The following is a 15636-nucleotide window of genomic DNA, read 5'->3' as shown; positions in this document are numbered from 1 at the left end:
TTAATCATATGATTGCTCTTGCACTAGTCTCCTACGAAACTGAGTGGCTATTGATGTAATTTCCTATGCAAGAATCACACCAAGCATCACATCAAGCTTAAGGTTCATAACAAAACTCAGATCTAGACAAGGGAAATTGGCAAAACTCTGATCTAGCTGATGTAAAATGGGCGAGGGGTTTGAGAAAAAAGAGCTTGAGGAGAAAGAAAGAGCTTTGTGAAGATGAGATGGGCAACATGTTTTAAATGAGAGAGAGAATGACTAACGGGGTCTTGAGGAGAGAGAGACTGAGGAATGCGGCTTGAGGGGAGAGAGAGAGAGAGAGAGAGGCACTTAGTGGTGATTGTTTGAGTGAGGCCGGTTCTATTTTCATCTCCTTAGAACGATGATGTGTCATCCGATTATTTGGGGGTGTAAATCCCCTCTTTACACCTAATATCATGTTTTATTCTATATGTTAAAAACAAGAAATTGTGCATATATATTATCTACATATACATATAGTTAGAATTAGGCCTGCACATTGGCCCACCCAAGAACTGTTTTGGCCAGACCCGACTTGGCCCTCAATCATGGCTAGGGAAAAATAACCCGACTCAACTCGAACCATTCTGGTGGGTAAAAATTATCAGTTTTTCCCTTTTTTTTTAATTAATAAAAAAAAATCATTACTAGCCCTCGCACATTATCATTGTCTGAATATAAAACATTCTTAGCCACTTTCTCAAGAAATAATATTAGTTGAGAGTATTCAAACCTTAGAATCCATGAAGACATACAAAAAAGTTGGATTCAAGCTATTAAAAAGAACCTATCCATAAACCTTGACTAGAACCTATAGAAACAAGCTAAAAAGCAGAGGTGCTCTCACTATTACATTTTGAGTTTACTATTAATCTGTGTTTGTAACAAGACAGCTAGCAACAGCAACGAAGGCAACGAAATGTACACAGACCACGTAAATCATCAGTCAATACCCAAACTGGAATAAGGTTCAAAGCCACCCTGACAATCAGAAAAACTCAAAATGAGATTTTTCTCAATACTATAAATTAGACCTTTAAAAAAGCTTCTTTTAGGTACGAATACTAATATCCTCAAATGAAACAAGTTAGAAAAGAATGAGGGAGCACAAAGACATTAACAAGCACGGGAAATCCAACGACATGGAACAACAAACAGGTTGCCAGCCTTCTTTATTCTTTTATTTTCTAGTTTTTGGCTAACTTGTGCACTCTAACTTCAAACTTTCATAAATTCAAAATTCAAAACTCAAATTAATGGGTATTTTGGTTCTCCTAATTTCAGAGAGAGATGCTACTTACAGAGCAGTCATATTTGTTACGATCACCTCTTGAAACAAACCACACCATAACCTCTCAATTGCGGGAGGACTGCAAACAGAAAAACAATGCAATAAGTTGAATGTTAACAACATAAACAATTTGGAGGAAGGAGCACCTCGAATGTTCCCAACGTGACCATACAATTCCATTTGAGGACTTTTATCAAACACCGACTGTGCATCCATTTTCTTGTGGCTTCCAGCATTTTGTTAACTTTCTTCTTCACCATTTACATTACAAACAGACTATAGTACATTAAAAGGGAAGGTTTCTAACAAAAACATACTAAAGAAAATCTAAAAATTTCAAAATCCGACACTGATGCAAATTTTGGGGGAAGAACTTTCTCTTAGGGAAATGTGTCTGAGAGGGAGAGGGAGAGAGAGGAATGAAATGAGACTGAAGAGAAACATAAGCATCCAACGGATAGCATTCCAAAGTAAGAATGAAACCCACTTTTCAAAAGCATAACAACACTTCTTATGTGGAAGAAGAAATGGACCCAAATAAAACAAACAACCAAAAAAAATCAACCCAAAATGCAAGAGGGACTCACTGATCTGGAGGAGCACATTGTTATGACCCTTCTGGAAATGATGAATGGAGAAGCAGGAGAAAGAGGCATGATGTCGTGAGGAAGAAGAATAGTGCGAAATGAGGCCCTGGGAACTGATGGAAGAGAGAATGAACTAAAATTATCTCAAAACACATTGTAAATGAAGGGAGAGGAGACTCACCTAGGACTGTAAATGAACCAGTCTGTTCAATAGTCCGCTTGATAATCGCTCGGTTAAACTTGAATCGAACTCGACTGGTGAAAAAAAAAGCTCACTCGTGAAAGCAGATACCCGCTCGAATTGTGAATGATACATACTTGACAAAACTCGACTCGGCTAAGACTCGTTAAGGCTCGCTTGTTTATGCTCGAGTCAACTCGTTAGCTCAACTCGATTAAAACTCAGTCATATATTGATAAATATATACATACACCTATGTATATATACACATATATATGTAGTAACTAATAATATAAGCAAAACACTTTTATAATTAAATATATAATAAGTAATCTAATTATTTATGTCTATATATTGAATATACTTTATAATTTGTATAATAATTAGTCAATAAAACTTAATAATTTAATATATTAGTGTGTGGAAACCATATATGAAATAGATATATACTATCATATTAAGTGTATGTACTAATAATATATGTAGGCATATAATATATTGTTATTTTTTTATAAATATCAACTAGTTAGATATTAATTATTTATAAATTTGATAAAATTTTATAATTCAATAGAGATTTTACTTGTTAGTTGTATAAATTTAATATTAGATTTTTTTTTGAATAATATTCAATTTTTTTATTTTTTTAATTATTAAATCTTATTCAAAAAATAAAAAGAACCACAATTCGAGCTCGAGCTCGGCTCGACTTGAACTCACTTGTGGGACGAGCTCGAGCTCGAGTTAAGTGTTTAGCTTATCAAGTCAAGCTTGAACAAAGAATAAAAAAAAAAACTCGAGCTCGAGTATTTTGAGTCTAGTCGAGTTTGGCAAGCCAAAAACCGGCTCGGCTCAGCTTAATTATAGCCCTAGACTCACCGTTTGAAGCTGGAGAAATAAAGCAACGCACCATTTTGCTGAAGCCCACATTTAGTGCACCATTTCGTCTGTAGGAGTCTTACGTTATTGCTTGTATTCTTGCATTTCCTTAAGTTAGTAGTTCATTATTTCTATGTCTACGTGTTAGTATAGTAGTGGATGGGTCTATTACCCGAAGGGAATATAAGGGAGGGAGCACAGAGGAAAAGGGCATTTTGGAATATCTTTTTGTTGATCATCTCTGTAATGGAGGTTGGGTCCCTCGAAGAACCCGTAGCTATGAATCATTAGATCTTCTGAGCTTTTTATCAAACACTTCCCGTGCATTCCTATTCCTCCTCCGTATGATATTCATTTACAATATATTACATCCATCATTACAACCAATCAACATAGAAACATTTCCTTACATTTCTCTAGTTTCTTTAATACACAAATGCAACCCATTCAACACCACAACAGAAACACAAGAATATTCATTCCATTTATTCATCGCATTTATTACAGCCACTGCATTCCTTGTTACAAGCATTTCATACAATTATTTATGTGTTGTTCATCTACTCTTCTAGTGGGATTATAACAAGTGGTATCTAGAGCCGACGATCCATGGAGGACGAACTATTTTTCGAGCAGCAACAAGAGGCCTTACAGCGGCAGGTAGACGCTAATGAAAAGAGTCTTCAGGGGTTTAATAACAGCTTTAACAACTTGATAGATATGATGCTTTATTGCGTGGTAAGGCAGAACAATATTACTAATCGGTACGATATTATGGAAAAATTAGTGAGATTAAAGGTTAGGAAATGGAGGTTAGTAGTTATTGAATACCTGGTGGACGAAGAAGAATCTAAGTCTGTTATTGAGTGTCCTGGAGGAAATGTCGCAGTTAGTGAAGACTTCGGCTCAAAAAAATTAGTGGAAGAGAAGGAAGTACTTACGGCTTCAATCGACGATTCACAACCATTGATAGTGCAGGAAGAAGATGGAATCGTAGAAAAAAATGGTGTAGATATGACCGTAACTCCTGATGGTGCCGAAAAGGGAGCAAAGGATGAAGAGAAGATTCATCTGTAGGACCAAGTTAGTGCGAAGCAAAATGAAGAACCAACAACCCAAGGATGATTCGAACGAGTTACCTCTTTCATCAGCTCTAAAAAATTCCGTTAGAAATTCTATTTTCTTGTATCAAATTTCATCTATCCTTAGCAATCCAAATCCGAAATTAATTTCTAAACAGCCAAATTTTCCTCTTCGATTTTGGTCTCCTTCATCTCATCTCAAAAATGAATTCCTTCATCTCTGTGTCTCTTCTCCTTTCCCCATCAACACCCCGTCCGAGATTAACCTCACTGAGATGGAGCACTGGATCGATGTTAGGAGGCTGATGGGCTGTAGATTCAACGGTGTTTGTGTACGTCTCGTATGGCACCCTCCATGGCCAGGAGGCATTACCCACCCACTTTCGGTCCAACAACCCCACAAATCCTAGACCCTATCCCTTTAATTCAAGAATCCCCCGTCGTCTTCGTTTACATCCCCACCCAACTTGGATTGGTTCCTTCGGCTTCAGAACCTAGACCAGGAAAGACAGAAGAATATGCTACTCCAGTCAAGACAGAGGTCGAGGACGTCATCGCTACCATTGTGGAGGTCATAAGTGCAAGAGCTGTAGCTGTGAGTGAGAACCAGGAAGATTGGCTTTCGTTGGTTGCCATGCACAGTGATTCTTGATGGCTTTCTGTAGTTTTTCCTTGGTTTATGTCTCTTAAATTGTTTTCGATGCCAAAGAACAATCCCATAAGTGAAAGTCTAACATACGAGGGGGCTGATGTCGACATTGATGTTAGCTCCGAACTTGTTTATGGGATTGCCAAAATGGTATTGGGAATTGGTGGCTCATACCTACTTGTCGGTACACATGGGGTGAGAACTAAACTTAAGCTAGTATTTGAAACTGGAATCCAGGAAACTATTGGGGTTGATCTGGTTGCGATGAGTGTCAACAACATATTTACTTCTGGATTATTTTTCCTCAATGCTAGTAGGCAGTATCTTTGGGTATTGCCGTTAAAGAACAGCCCATTGTCGATCGAAGTCTCTATGAGAGGGATTGATTTGAAAGGTGGGAGGTAGATTATGGCTTGGGTTGAGTATGGAGAGGCCATCGAAATTATCCAAGTATGGCTTGGGTACTCGCATATTAGGCCTTTAAGTCCCATTCTCATTTTCCAGATTGACCTCTCCCACCCATTCAAGAAGTTAAGGCATGTTGGGTTCTCTGTTTCTAATGGCCAGGACTCTTACTTGGTGGTTCGATTTTTGCAAAGATATAGAGAGTAGATCACAGGTAGGTTATATGGATTTTGGCCAATATGATTTTTACAATTACTTTGTTGATGAAAAAAGCAAGGGAAGAATGGAGGCCATGGTGATTGGAGAGGTACTAAAAATGTACATAGTTAGGTGGTCACTAGATTCTGTTGATGCTTTGGGTTCTACTGTTGATGCCTAGTGGAACAAATCTTTGGTAGAAACCATCATCTGCTTATTTCCATCTGACAAAGGAAAAGGGGAACGTGCATATATGGTTGTAAGTTCTTGTGAGAATGTGAGAAGGAGTGGAAAGGGAAACTGGATACACTCAGTTTCACTCCACAAAGCAAGCCTTTTATTGAAGAGTTCAACTATGCCATGCCAACAAATTGTGCAGGTGGAAACCTTGGTGTCGCTAGGGAGCCTGAGTTAAAGGAATGAACTGCGAGGACAATAGTTTTTGACAAGTTGCAGGATCCAGTTAGAATTGCCATGGTTGGAAAATACACTGGCCTTTCAGGTTCTTACCTCTCTGTTTTAAAGGCTCTTTTGCATGCTTCTGTCGCTTGCTGTCGGAAGCTTAATGTAGAATGGGTTGCAACTTGTGACCTTGAAGACAAGACTGGTGAAGAGATCCCTTATGTTTATAAAATAGCATGGAATTGTTTAAATGATACTGATCGTGCAGAGGTTGTGCTTTTTGGCGAGCTTGTTGGCATGCATTTGGATGGAAATGCATTCATTGTTCTGGCCAGTGTTGGGGTATCATGGGTTTCTAAAGCTTACATGCTAGCATATATATCTTTGGGTAAAAAGATTATACTTGTTTTTTACCCCTATGGTTGGACATTTGATGTTAGTTTTGTGAGTGGATAATGTTATTTTCATTTTATTGGGGGTGTGTGACAATTATACCAGCCCTCTAAACCTTGAGGACAAGGTTCTTTGAGGGGAGGGGATTGTTATGATTCCCTAGTGCAATGCCATTTGTTGGAGGAGGATTGGTTCTAAATCACTCAAAACTGATTTCAGTGATCGGTACCCTACAATTGTTGCAAAGAAGGTAGAAGGTACTGAGAAAGCCTCATGCAAGTGGTGGTCCTAATGCTCCAGACCATGCTCTTAACCTTGAGGACAAGGTTCTTTAAGGGGGAGAGATTATTATGACCCTTCTGGAAATGATGAATGGAGAGGCAGGAGAAAGAGGCTTGTTGTCGTGAGGAAGAAGAATAGTGCGAAATGAGGCTCTAGGAACTGATGGAAGAGAGAATGAACTGAAATTAATTCAAAAAGCATCATAAATGAAGGGAGAGGAGACTCACTGTTTGAAGCTGGAGAAATAAAGCAACGCACCGTTTTGCTGAAACCCACATGGAGTGCACCGTTTTGTCTGTAGGAGTCTTACTTTATTGCTTGTATTCTTGCATTTCCTTAGTCAGTAGTTCGTTATTTCTATGTCTACATGTTAGTATATTAGTGGATGGGTCTATTACCTGGAGGGAATATAAGGGAGGGAGCACAGAGGAAAAGGGCATTCTGGAATATCTTTTTGTTGATCATCTCTGTAATGGAGGTTGGGTCCCTCAAAGAACCCATAGCTATGAATCAGTGGCTCTTCTGAGCTTTATATCAAACACTTCCTGTGCATTCTCATTCCTTCTTCGTACGGTATTCCTTTACAATATATTACATCCATCGTTACAACCAATCAATATAGAAACATTTCCTTACATTTCTCTGGTTTCTTTAATACAAGGATGCAACCCATTCAACACCACAATAGAAACACAAGAATATTCATTCCATTTATTCATCGCATTTATTATAGTTACTGCATTCCTTGTTACAAGCATTTCATACAATCATTTCTGTGTTGTTCATCTACTCCTCTAGTGGGATCATAACACACATCCTAAATTTTGTTCTTTCGGACTTTCATCAACCCGATCAAGTTCCTTGTACAGTAAGAGAGAAAGAGATAGAGTAAGGGATGGTGATGGAAGAACTGCAACTAGGAATGACGATGGAAGAATGGCAACTAACAAGGCTTCGTTGGTTTTGATGGGCTCGACTTTGTTTCAACCCGACATGTATCTTTTGACCCGATGAACCCATCTTTGACGGGTTGAGCGGGGCAGGTTGTTAGGACGGATCGAGCCCAAGCCCTATATGCACAGGCCTAGTTAGAATTATTTAGTGAATGAAGACTACCTTTTAAAACCAAATTAATTAGTTTCTGTAGGGAAATTGATAACAATAAAAATAACATTAGTAGTACTAATAATGGAAAGAAAACAATAAGGGAAAAAACTGTACGTTCTTACAAACACAGTACCAGATTCTCCAGCTTCCTTTATAATATATTTTTTTCCTAATAAGTTTTCCTATTATTAAATACAATAATACTAGATACAATTAAGGATTGTGCAAGTACCGCATACTCTTTTTGAAAAAAGTAGAGTCTACTATTAAAATATTAATTTGTTCATGCAGATCTTATATTTATTCACTTTTTCAAAAGGAGTGTGCGGTGCTTGCGCACTCTATGGCTGTAAATATTATTACTCTATTAAATAGCAGGACTATCTAGCACTCTAAAAAAAGATATCGGAAAAAATATTCTTTTATACATATATATATATATATATATATATATAGGAATTGCTAAATGGTCCCATCATTTTGCCTCCTCATTTTGATCGCTCATTTTTTTTTTATTTTTATTAATAGTTAAGGAAGTGACTACTAGTGAATTTGTATATTTGTATTTTTTTTAAAATGTTAAAGATGTTTAAAAAATGTTTGAAAGAAAAAAAAAATGACAATTGCACTAATGATAACTTTAAAGGAACAAAATGATGGGACTTGAGTAGCATTGGCTTATATATATTTATATGCCATAAGATATTATTGAACATAATAGAGTTGATGGTAGTAAATTTAGTTAGGACTAGCTCGTGGATGCATGGCAGGCAACCACACTATAACTGGAAATGTACATTATCAATATCATTTTGATACTTATTCCTTCGAGTACTTAACTTGAGTGAAAAATCATCATGCATGAGGAAAGGATTTGTCCTTCAAAGCCATCAATACTGAATATGGGCTTGTCCAACGTTAGCAGCCAATTTAGTAATGACACGAGGGAAACATGTACTACTGAAGTCAGTATGCACTCTAGTTAGGAAAATGATAGTTTTTCCAATGAGAGTGATCAATTGTGAATCTTTAGTTTTAGATTTTTTTAAAATAAAATAATAAATAGCCACGTGACATGCCATGTCACTCGATAAGTGCCATCAGTTAAAAGTGTCGGTCACCGTAGCATTGTTCCCAGTTATCAGCTACACGGGATGAATTCCAATTTGGAAGTTCCTTTCCAATGCACTTGAAAATCAAAAGTCACAAAAGTCTTCCAAAAAAAAATATTTTCACAAATTAGGGCTTTCTTCCTTCTCAAGATTCCACATCATACACACAAGTTGTACAAAAAAAAAGGATAACCGTCCAAATCTCATAATTGAAGGCCATATTTTCGAGCCGCAATAGCAAGCCAATGCCTCCATTGTAGGCTTGGGTGGGTAGGCGTTTGTACCCAACCCATCCGCCCGCACCCACAGGCTATCGAGCAGGTAGCCTGCTCGGTATTACTTAGTAGGTGAATCAAAATCTTATATATAAAACACGGGTATGGTACCCACCCACTCGTATATAACCCACCCTCCACCCCCACTATTTAAAGCAAACAAACCTTACATTTAGTTGTTTACCCTCATTTTTTTCTCTCCCCAAATCTCCCACCGCTAACTTCCTCTCTTTCTTCTCTTTGACACCATAAGCGGCCTTCTCTGTAGCTCATTTCTTCTTGTTGTTGTTGTTCTTCTTATCTTCGTCTCCTCCAATGGTCAAGTCAAAATCTTTTTTGTCTTCTCATCCTCCTCCTCATCTTTTTCTAGACTTATTCTCATAAATCCATGGACGTAGGTCACTTGAACTAGTTGTGGCCGATCGATCCACAACCATGGCCATCGATCCCTATAGACTACAACCTATGGCCATGACTTAGACACAATGGTTTACTAGACACAGGGGTTCACCATCTCTGTTTAACCATTAGATTAGGGGTGGTATGATGAGCTATAATAAAATTGGGTGCCATGTTGTTGGGGTTGTCCCACATGAGTTGTGGAAGGGGCTCGTGGTCACTTTATAAGTATGAGAGAAAGTTTCACCTCTTGAACAAGCTTTCGAGGCTGAGAGAGATCCAAGATCACCCAACATTAGTATTAGAATCCAGGTTTACCAACAGTCTCAGACCCAATAGTCCACAGGAGAAACGAGTTGTCGCTACTCTGACTCAGGGCCTGATGTGTGAGGGGGAGATTGTTGGGGTTGTCCTACATTGGTTGTGGAAGGGGCTGATGGTCACTTTATAGGTGTGAGGGAAAACCTCACCTCTTGAGCTAACTTTTGGAGTTGAGAGAGGTCCAAGACCACCCAACACATGTAACGTAAACAACTCATTCTAAAAGGAACTTGTGAAAGTTGCATCTCAATTTGTAATTATGGTTGAAGGCATACCATAGAGCTTGAAGACTTGTGAGATGAAGAGGCTGGCTGCCATGGTTTAGTGTAGGGGTGAGAGAGATGGAAGAAATAGAAATACTTTGTGAAGCGATCTGCCACTACTAGGATCATAGAAAACCCATTGGATAAGGGCAAGGCCTCGATGAAGTCTATATAGATGTCTGTCCAACTCCTAGTTGGAATTAGTAGGCAATGATAGGTATGACATTCTCTAATGTAAGTCTTGAGATCCTTCTTCATCCCTAGCCAATAAAAGTAGCCTTAACCCTATGAAGTGATTTCCGGTAACCAGAAAGCCTCCATAAGGATGTTATGGACAAAGTGCAAAACTTGATTGCACTTTAAGAGAAGAATTCCTTGACGAATGAGTCATTCCCTTCTTCAATAAGAGACCATTCACTAGTGTAAACCCTTTATCATGCATCTAACCTTGCTGTACCTTTTGGCATAATTTAGAAAGCTCAACATTAGAGGAGAAAGGTGATGATGTACCTTCTGGCCTTGTTGTATGCCAATTGACATCTGTCTTCCTGACAAGTAATACAGAAGACGAGAAAGGTGATTGATTAAGCCTAATCATCCCAGCAGCAAGCAATTCTTGAACGACCTTCTCAATCTCTAACTTGTGATAATATGGATACTTGTAGGTTCGAACAGATATCAGGGTAGTACCCTCCTTGAGGTTGATATGATGGTCATAGATTTTTGGTGGCAACCTCTTGGGCTCCTTAAAAATTCTGCTAAATCTTTATAGTACTTTCTCTAAGTCAAGGTCCACTTCAACTTCCTCACCTCCATAATATGTAGAAACATTCACTTCTTCTCCACCTTAGCAAGCTGGGACAATTCCAATCCATCCACCAACCAACTCTGAATTACTAGGACAACCCTTAAAATGATTTCTTAATTATGGTAAATGTCATTGGGAGGGAGGTAAAATCCCAGAATACACATGTGTAACATATTAATCATATATTTGGAGCATTTAAATAAATCATTTAGTTATTATTATTATTATTTTTATTATTAAGGTTTTATTTATTACATATTATTATAAATTTTTAATCTAAAATCTGTATTAATTTTTATTGGATGTAAACACTGGACTGAGTCTCTAGTGAATTTACCAAATCTTCTCTAAATGTGAAAAATGTGCCTAAGTCAGTTTCAACTACACTGAATTTCATTGCAAATAAATCACTCTTCACTTCACGTCACCCCTTCGTTATCCTTCTATTTTCCGTGTGATCACCGAGTCTTTCTCCTGCAAACTCCTTGAAGCACTTTGAGTGGGACATGTACGAGACAGTTTCCATCTATTTATCCCTTCCCCCGTTTGTAAATTCAATCACAAAAAAACATCAAGCAACTACACAACTACTCCCACAATCTGATTTGTTCTCCATCTTACTCAGAACCAATATTCATCCATTTACCTTCAAAGACGTTTTTGAGAGGCCTCCCGCAGTGCTCCACCGCCATCGATTTTCACCCGCTAGCCATCAACCGTGTCTCTTCCACCCCCGTGCCAACTTGCACCCCAAAACCACCATAAGAGGACCCATACCCGCAAACTTATACACCCACCAAGCATCTCACTAGAAACCACCTAGACAACCACAGAAACCGCCGCCCAAGCACTCTCCCTCAGCCCAGATCTGCCGCATGCCCTCCCCTGCCCTTCAGCCACGCCACCCAATGTCAATCCAGCCCAACTCCACCGAATCGAGCCTTCGTTCAAACGATGCCTCTTTTTTGCTCGATAAGGTGTGCCGCACTGGTTCTAGAAACAATAGTTGAAATTTTGATGCTTAAAGTTGCTTTTTAGGTCTTCATTTTTCAGAAAAGTATAAACCTATGTAGCTATGATTACAAGATTGCCATTTAAAGCTCTTGCCACATAGCCATCTGATAAAGAATTTGAACCCTTAGTGTTATGACTAAAATAACCCTAACCCTTTTAGGATGGACTTGACTCTTTTCATGGACTTAATTTTATAATGGGCTTAGTTATTACAAAAATCAGTATGTTATTTTTAATTTGGACTAGGCTTAATATTTTAAGTTGGACTTAGTTTTAATTAAATAAGTATGTTAGTCCATAAATCTATGTTTTACAGAAAATATTAGAAATTATCTATATTATTAAATATTAATTTTTAACTAGATTTCAGAAGTAAATACTAAATGGTTTAATTTTATAATGAGTCTATTTTATGAAACCAAATTCCATTATTATTTAATACATCTAAATACAATACGATTTCCTATTAAATTAAAATATGTTATTAGTATTTAAATAATTTAAAATATAAGCTTTCATTGATTTTATATTAAACAAAATATTTATTCATTATTTTTTACAATATGAATTTAATTAAGTAGGATATTAGGACATATTTTCCTAGACAGATTTAGCGACATTTAATATTTCATATATGTGACGAGCTACTAAGTGAGATTCAGGAAATAGTGATGCGAGATAAGTAATTTGATCACAAATTAGGATCATCACATGTTAGCTTAGATTAATTATTATTGAAGCCAATTCTTGCAAGCCAATGTTTATGTATCCCGCATGTTATAATTATGCAAACATGTTATCCAGCATAACATACGATCATGTCATTCCATATCATATTCAGATTTAGAAATTATAATTATGTAGGTATTATGTCATGCATCTCACGTCGCATAAGACACGTACGATATCTTAAGTTCAAATGCAAGATAAGATCATATCAGTTTAATCAAATAGTCATTTAGATGTATGGTACCAATGCAGTTTCAGGGTGGATGTGCAAGCCATAGACTTAAGCGTGATCCACCATAGTATGCCAGAATACTATCAGCAGCTCCCCTTGCGCCCGCAAGACATAGGGCCGGTGCACAACCTCGCACATAAGGTTAAGTGTGTTGATCAGTCATATTAGTTAGTTAAATCAGATTAGTCAGTTAATTCAGATAAATCTGTCATACATAGCACAAGCATCAGCATCAACAAACATGGATTTTAAGCTCTTAGCATGAAATTTTTATGAAAAATCCTATATTTCTTACATTTATGTTGTGATGGATTTCTTGCTAAGTCTAAGATTAATTTTAGTTTATTTCATGTTTTTAACCACCCAGGTGAAGATGATGAACACGAGCAAGCAGGCCAAGATTAGAAGGACAGTTTTTTTAATTTCAGACTTCCTAGAATAAAATTTGCTTTTATAATAAAGATTTTATTCAATTTATCTATTTAAGATTTTTGAAAGACATTTTATTATACAAATCTTGTTATGAAATAAACACTAATTTCATATTATTAAATTTGAGATATCTTGCCGGGTTTATTTTATGAAAAATATGGGATACTCCTAGCCTAGGGAATGAGGTGTTACACTATGGCCCAAGGTTCTCAACCAATGCATACCAAGAACTCAATCACATTCCCCTAGGGGTGGTAGGAAAAAAAATAAGTAGTGAAGTGGTACCCTTGGACTAAAAGTTCTACCCCTTCCAAATTACCTTCACTCCTAATCTTCTCACCATTTGCCACCTGGCTTCAATTTGCTTTGAGGAATTTACAACTAACTAAGCCTTAGAGGTAACAATGGGGTTAAGGAAGTTGTGAGTATTGTCAGTGTCGATCAAAATCATAATAGTCTACCCCTTTAGTTTACCCAATACTTGCATAGTTATGGGATTAAGTGAGCCATCAATTACATGCAAAGAGATCTCGGGTACCTTAGCTTCTAAACTCAATACAACAATCCCTTCTTCATTTAACTTATGTTCTACCCTTCCCTCCACTTCCATCCCATCTTCTTGGGAGAATTCTGCCCCTCTATAAGGAATAACCTTGCCTTCTTACACCTGTGTCTAGGGTTTCAATTTTCATCACAAAAGTAACAAAGTCCCTTATCCCTTTCTTTTTTATTTATTTCAACAGCACTAACCCTTTGAATGGAAAAAGTGCCTTTAGAAGGAAGCCCTTTTGAAGCTAGAAGGTCCTTCCGGGTTTCAGAAAGTGCAGTGGCAGAACCAACAATTTTTTTAAGGGGGCATACTTTTATTACGTGTGACACACATATACAATTAGATCTTGATAATTTGTTACATACATATAGAAATAAAATTCTAAAAATAAAACTTAATATATGTTTCAAATTTTTGACGATAAAGTTTTATGGAATAAAATTTATCTATTATTATTTTTGTAATGAAATATGTAGAATTTATTTTTTTCATAGAAACTATCAAGTGATCAATCTTTTAGAAAGTCATCTTTTATTCTAGTATGTAAGGTAGTTTATCAAGTTTCATGTAAAATTTAGATATTCTCGTGTCACATTAAACATATGATACTATAATTGGGACTTTAAATAAATTTTTTCTTGCTTAGTGAAGTCTAGATGATAAAACCTCACTTATTTCTCTTATAAATCATCAACCTTAAATAATTGTTGTTGTATTTTCACTTTGGATTCTATATTAAGAAGCCTAATTTTGTATAACAAAAAATTTTGGGATCTATATTAATAAGTTCATTTCTCCTAAACTTAGTTTTAATTTAATTTTGGTGAGGCCACATCCTGAAAATGGATAATATATACAAATTATACAAAATACTAGGATTATAGGAAAAAAATGGAGAGAGAGAGAGAGAGAGAGAGAGAGAGATTTCTAAGTATATTGAGATTTTAGAAAATTTTAGAAAGCATATGAGAATTATAAATTTTTTAGAGGTCATTTTCTATATTTATAAAATTATGAATAAGATTTAGGGGGTATTTTGAATTTTCAGACAAATTTGGGGGGCCTTGGCTCCCCTATGCTTGTGGGTTCGCCACTAAGAATGTGGTAATGCTAAGCTTCCCACACCACTGAAGGATCTTGTTGAAGGTTAAATGTAATACCTCATAGGTTTATTTCCCCTCCTTGGGTTATTAATATATTTCTTCTGGATTTTAGCTAACCTAAAAGCAGAGTTCAAATTATGCGATTTGAGCCTTCTGAAGGGAGCCTAATTTCATCTTTAAGTCCACTGAGAAAATAACTAAGTTTGTAACTCTCAAAGACTCTTCTTATGCAATTAGAAAGTACTTCAAATTAGGTTTTGTAAGCCGCCACACTGAAAGTCTACCTTAGCCTTGTAATAGCCTCCATGGTGTCATTGTAGGATAAACTCCCAAACCTGACCTACAAGGCTTGGATGAAAGAGTCCTAGGTGTGGAAACTGCTAGTTTCCTTTGCATCCTGAAACCAAACCAGCACAACCCCTCCATATAGAAAGAAGACATCAAAATATTTGATGGTCCGGCATAAGGTGTAATGCGAAATAGTGGTTCACCTTATAGATCCACCCTGTCGTGTTTTCCCCTTCAAACCTCAGAAACTCCAGCTTAATGTAGCGAAGTTGCATTTCCTCTAAAGCTCCATAACTCTATGCATGTATTCCATTCTCAAGTGACCTATTGTTAGCACCCATTAGAGTTGGGTGTCCCCCATTTAATGTTTCCAATAGCAAGTCCATCTTCTTTGATAAATCATCCAAGAACTTCTGATGGTTTTCCACCCTTTCTGATCTTGATGCTGCTTCATTCCCAACATTAACTTCTCAAGTTCCTTATCCCTGGTATGGTACCCTCTGCCATTGTTTACTATTTCAGCCACCAAGATCAACTGCTCTGATGTCAACTGATAACAGTCTAAATGAGAACAAATGAAAAGAAAAAGTGCAAAGATGAAAAGGCTAGAACCTTGATTTTTCGAGAAAA

The 15636-nt window shown here is 36.9% G+C and overlaps 1 protein-coding gene across 1 annotated transcript; it reads left to right on the top strand.

The window, feature by feature from the left end:
- The first annotated feature begins 4744 nt into the window (after positions 1-4744).
- Positions 4745-6154, top strand: LOC109005652 (phosphoribosylformylglycinamidine cyclo-ligase-like). Its single transcript, XM_018984662.2, has 3 exons — positions 4745-5094; positions 5261-5405; positions 5753-6154. The coding sequence occupies exons 1-3, from the start codon at positions 4745-4747 to the stop codon at positions 6152-6154; spliced, it is 897 nt and encodes a 298-aa protein (XP_018840207.1).
- The last annotated feature ends 9482 nt before the right edge of the window (positions 6155-15636 follow it).

This window comes from Juglans regia, chromosome 7, assembly GCF_001411555.2.
Source record: "Juglans regia cultivar Chandler chromosome 7, Walnut 2.0, whole genome shotgun sequence".
NCBI classification, from domain to species: Eukaryota; Viridiplantae; Streptophyta; class Magnoliopsida; order Fagales; family Juglandaceae; genus Juglans; species Juglans regia.
This window is presented reverse-complemented; position numbering and strand designations above follow the sequence as displayed.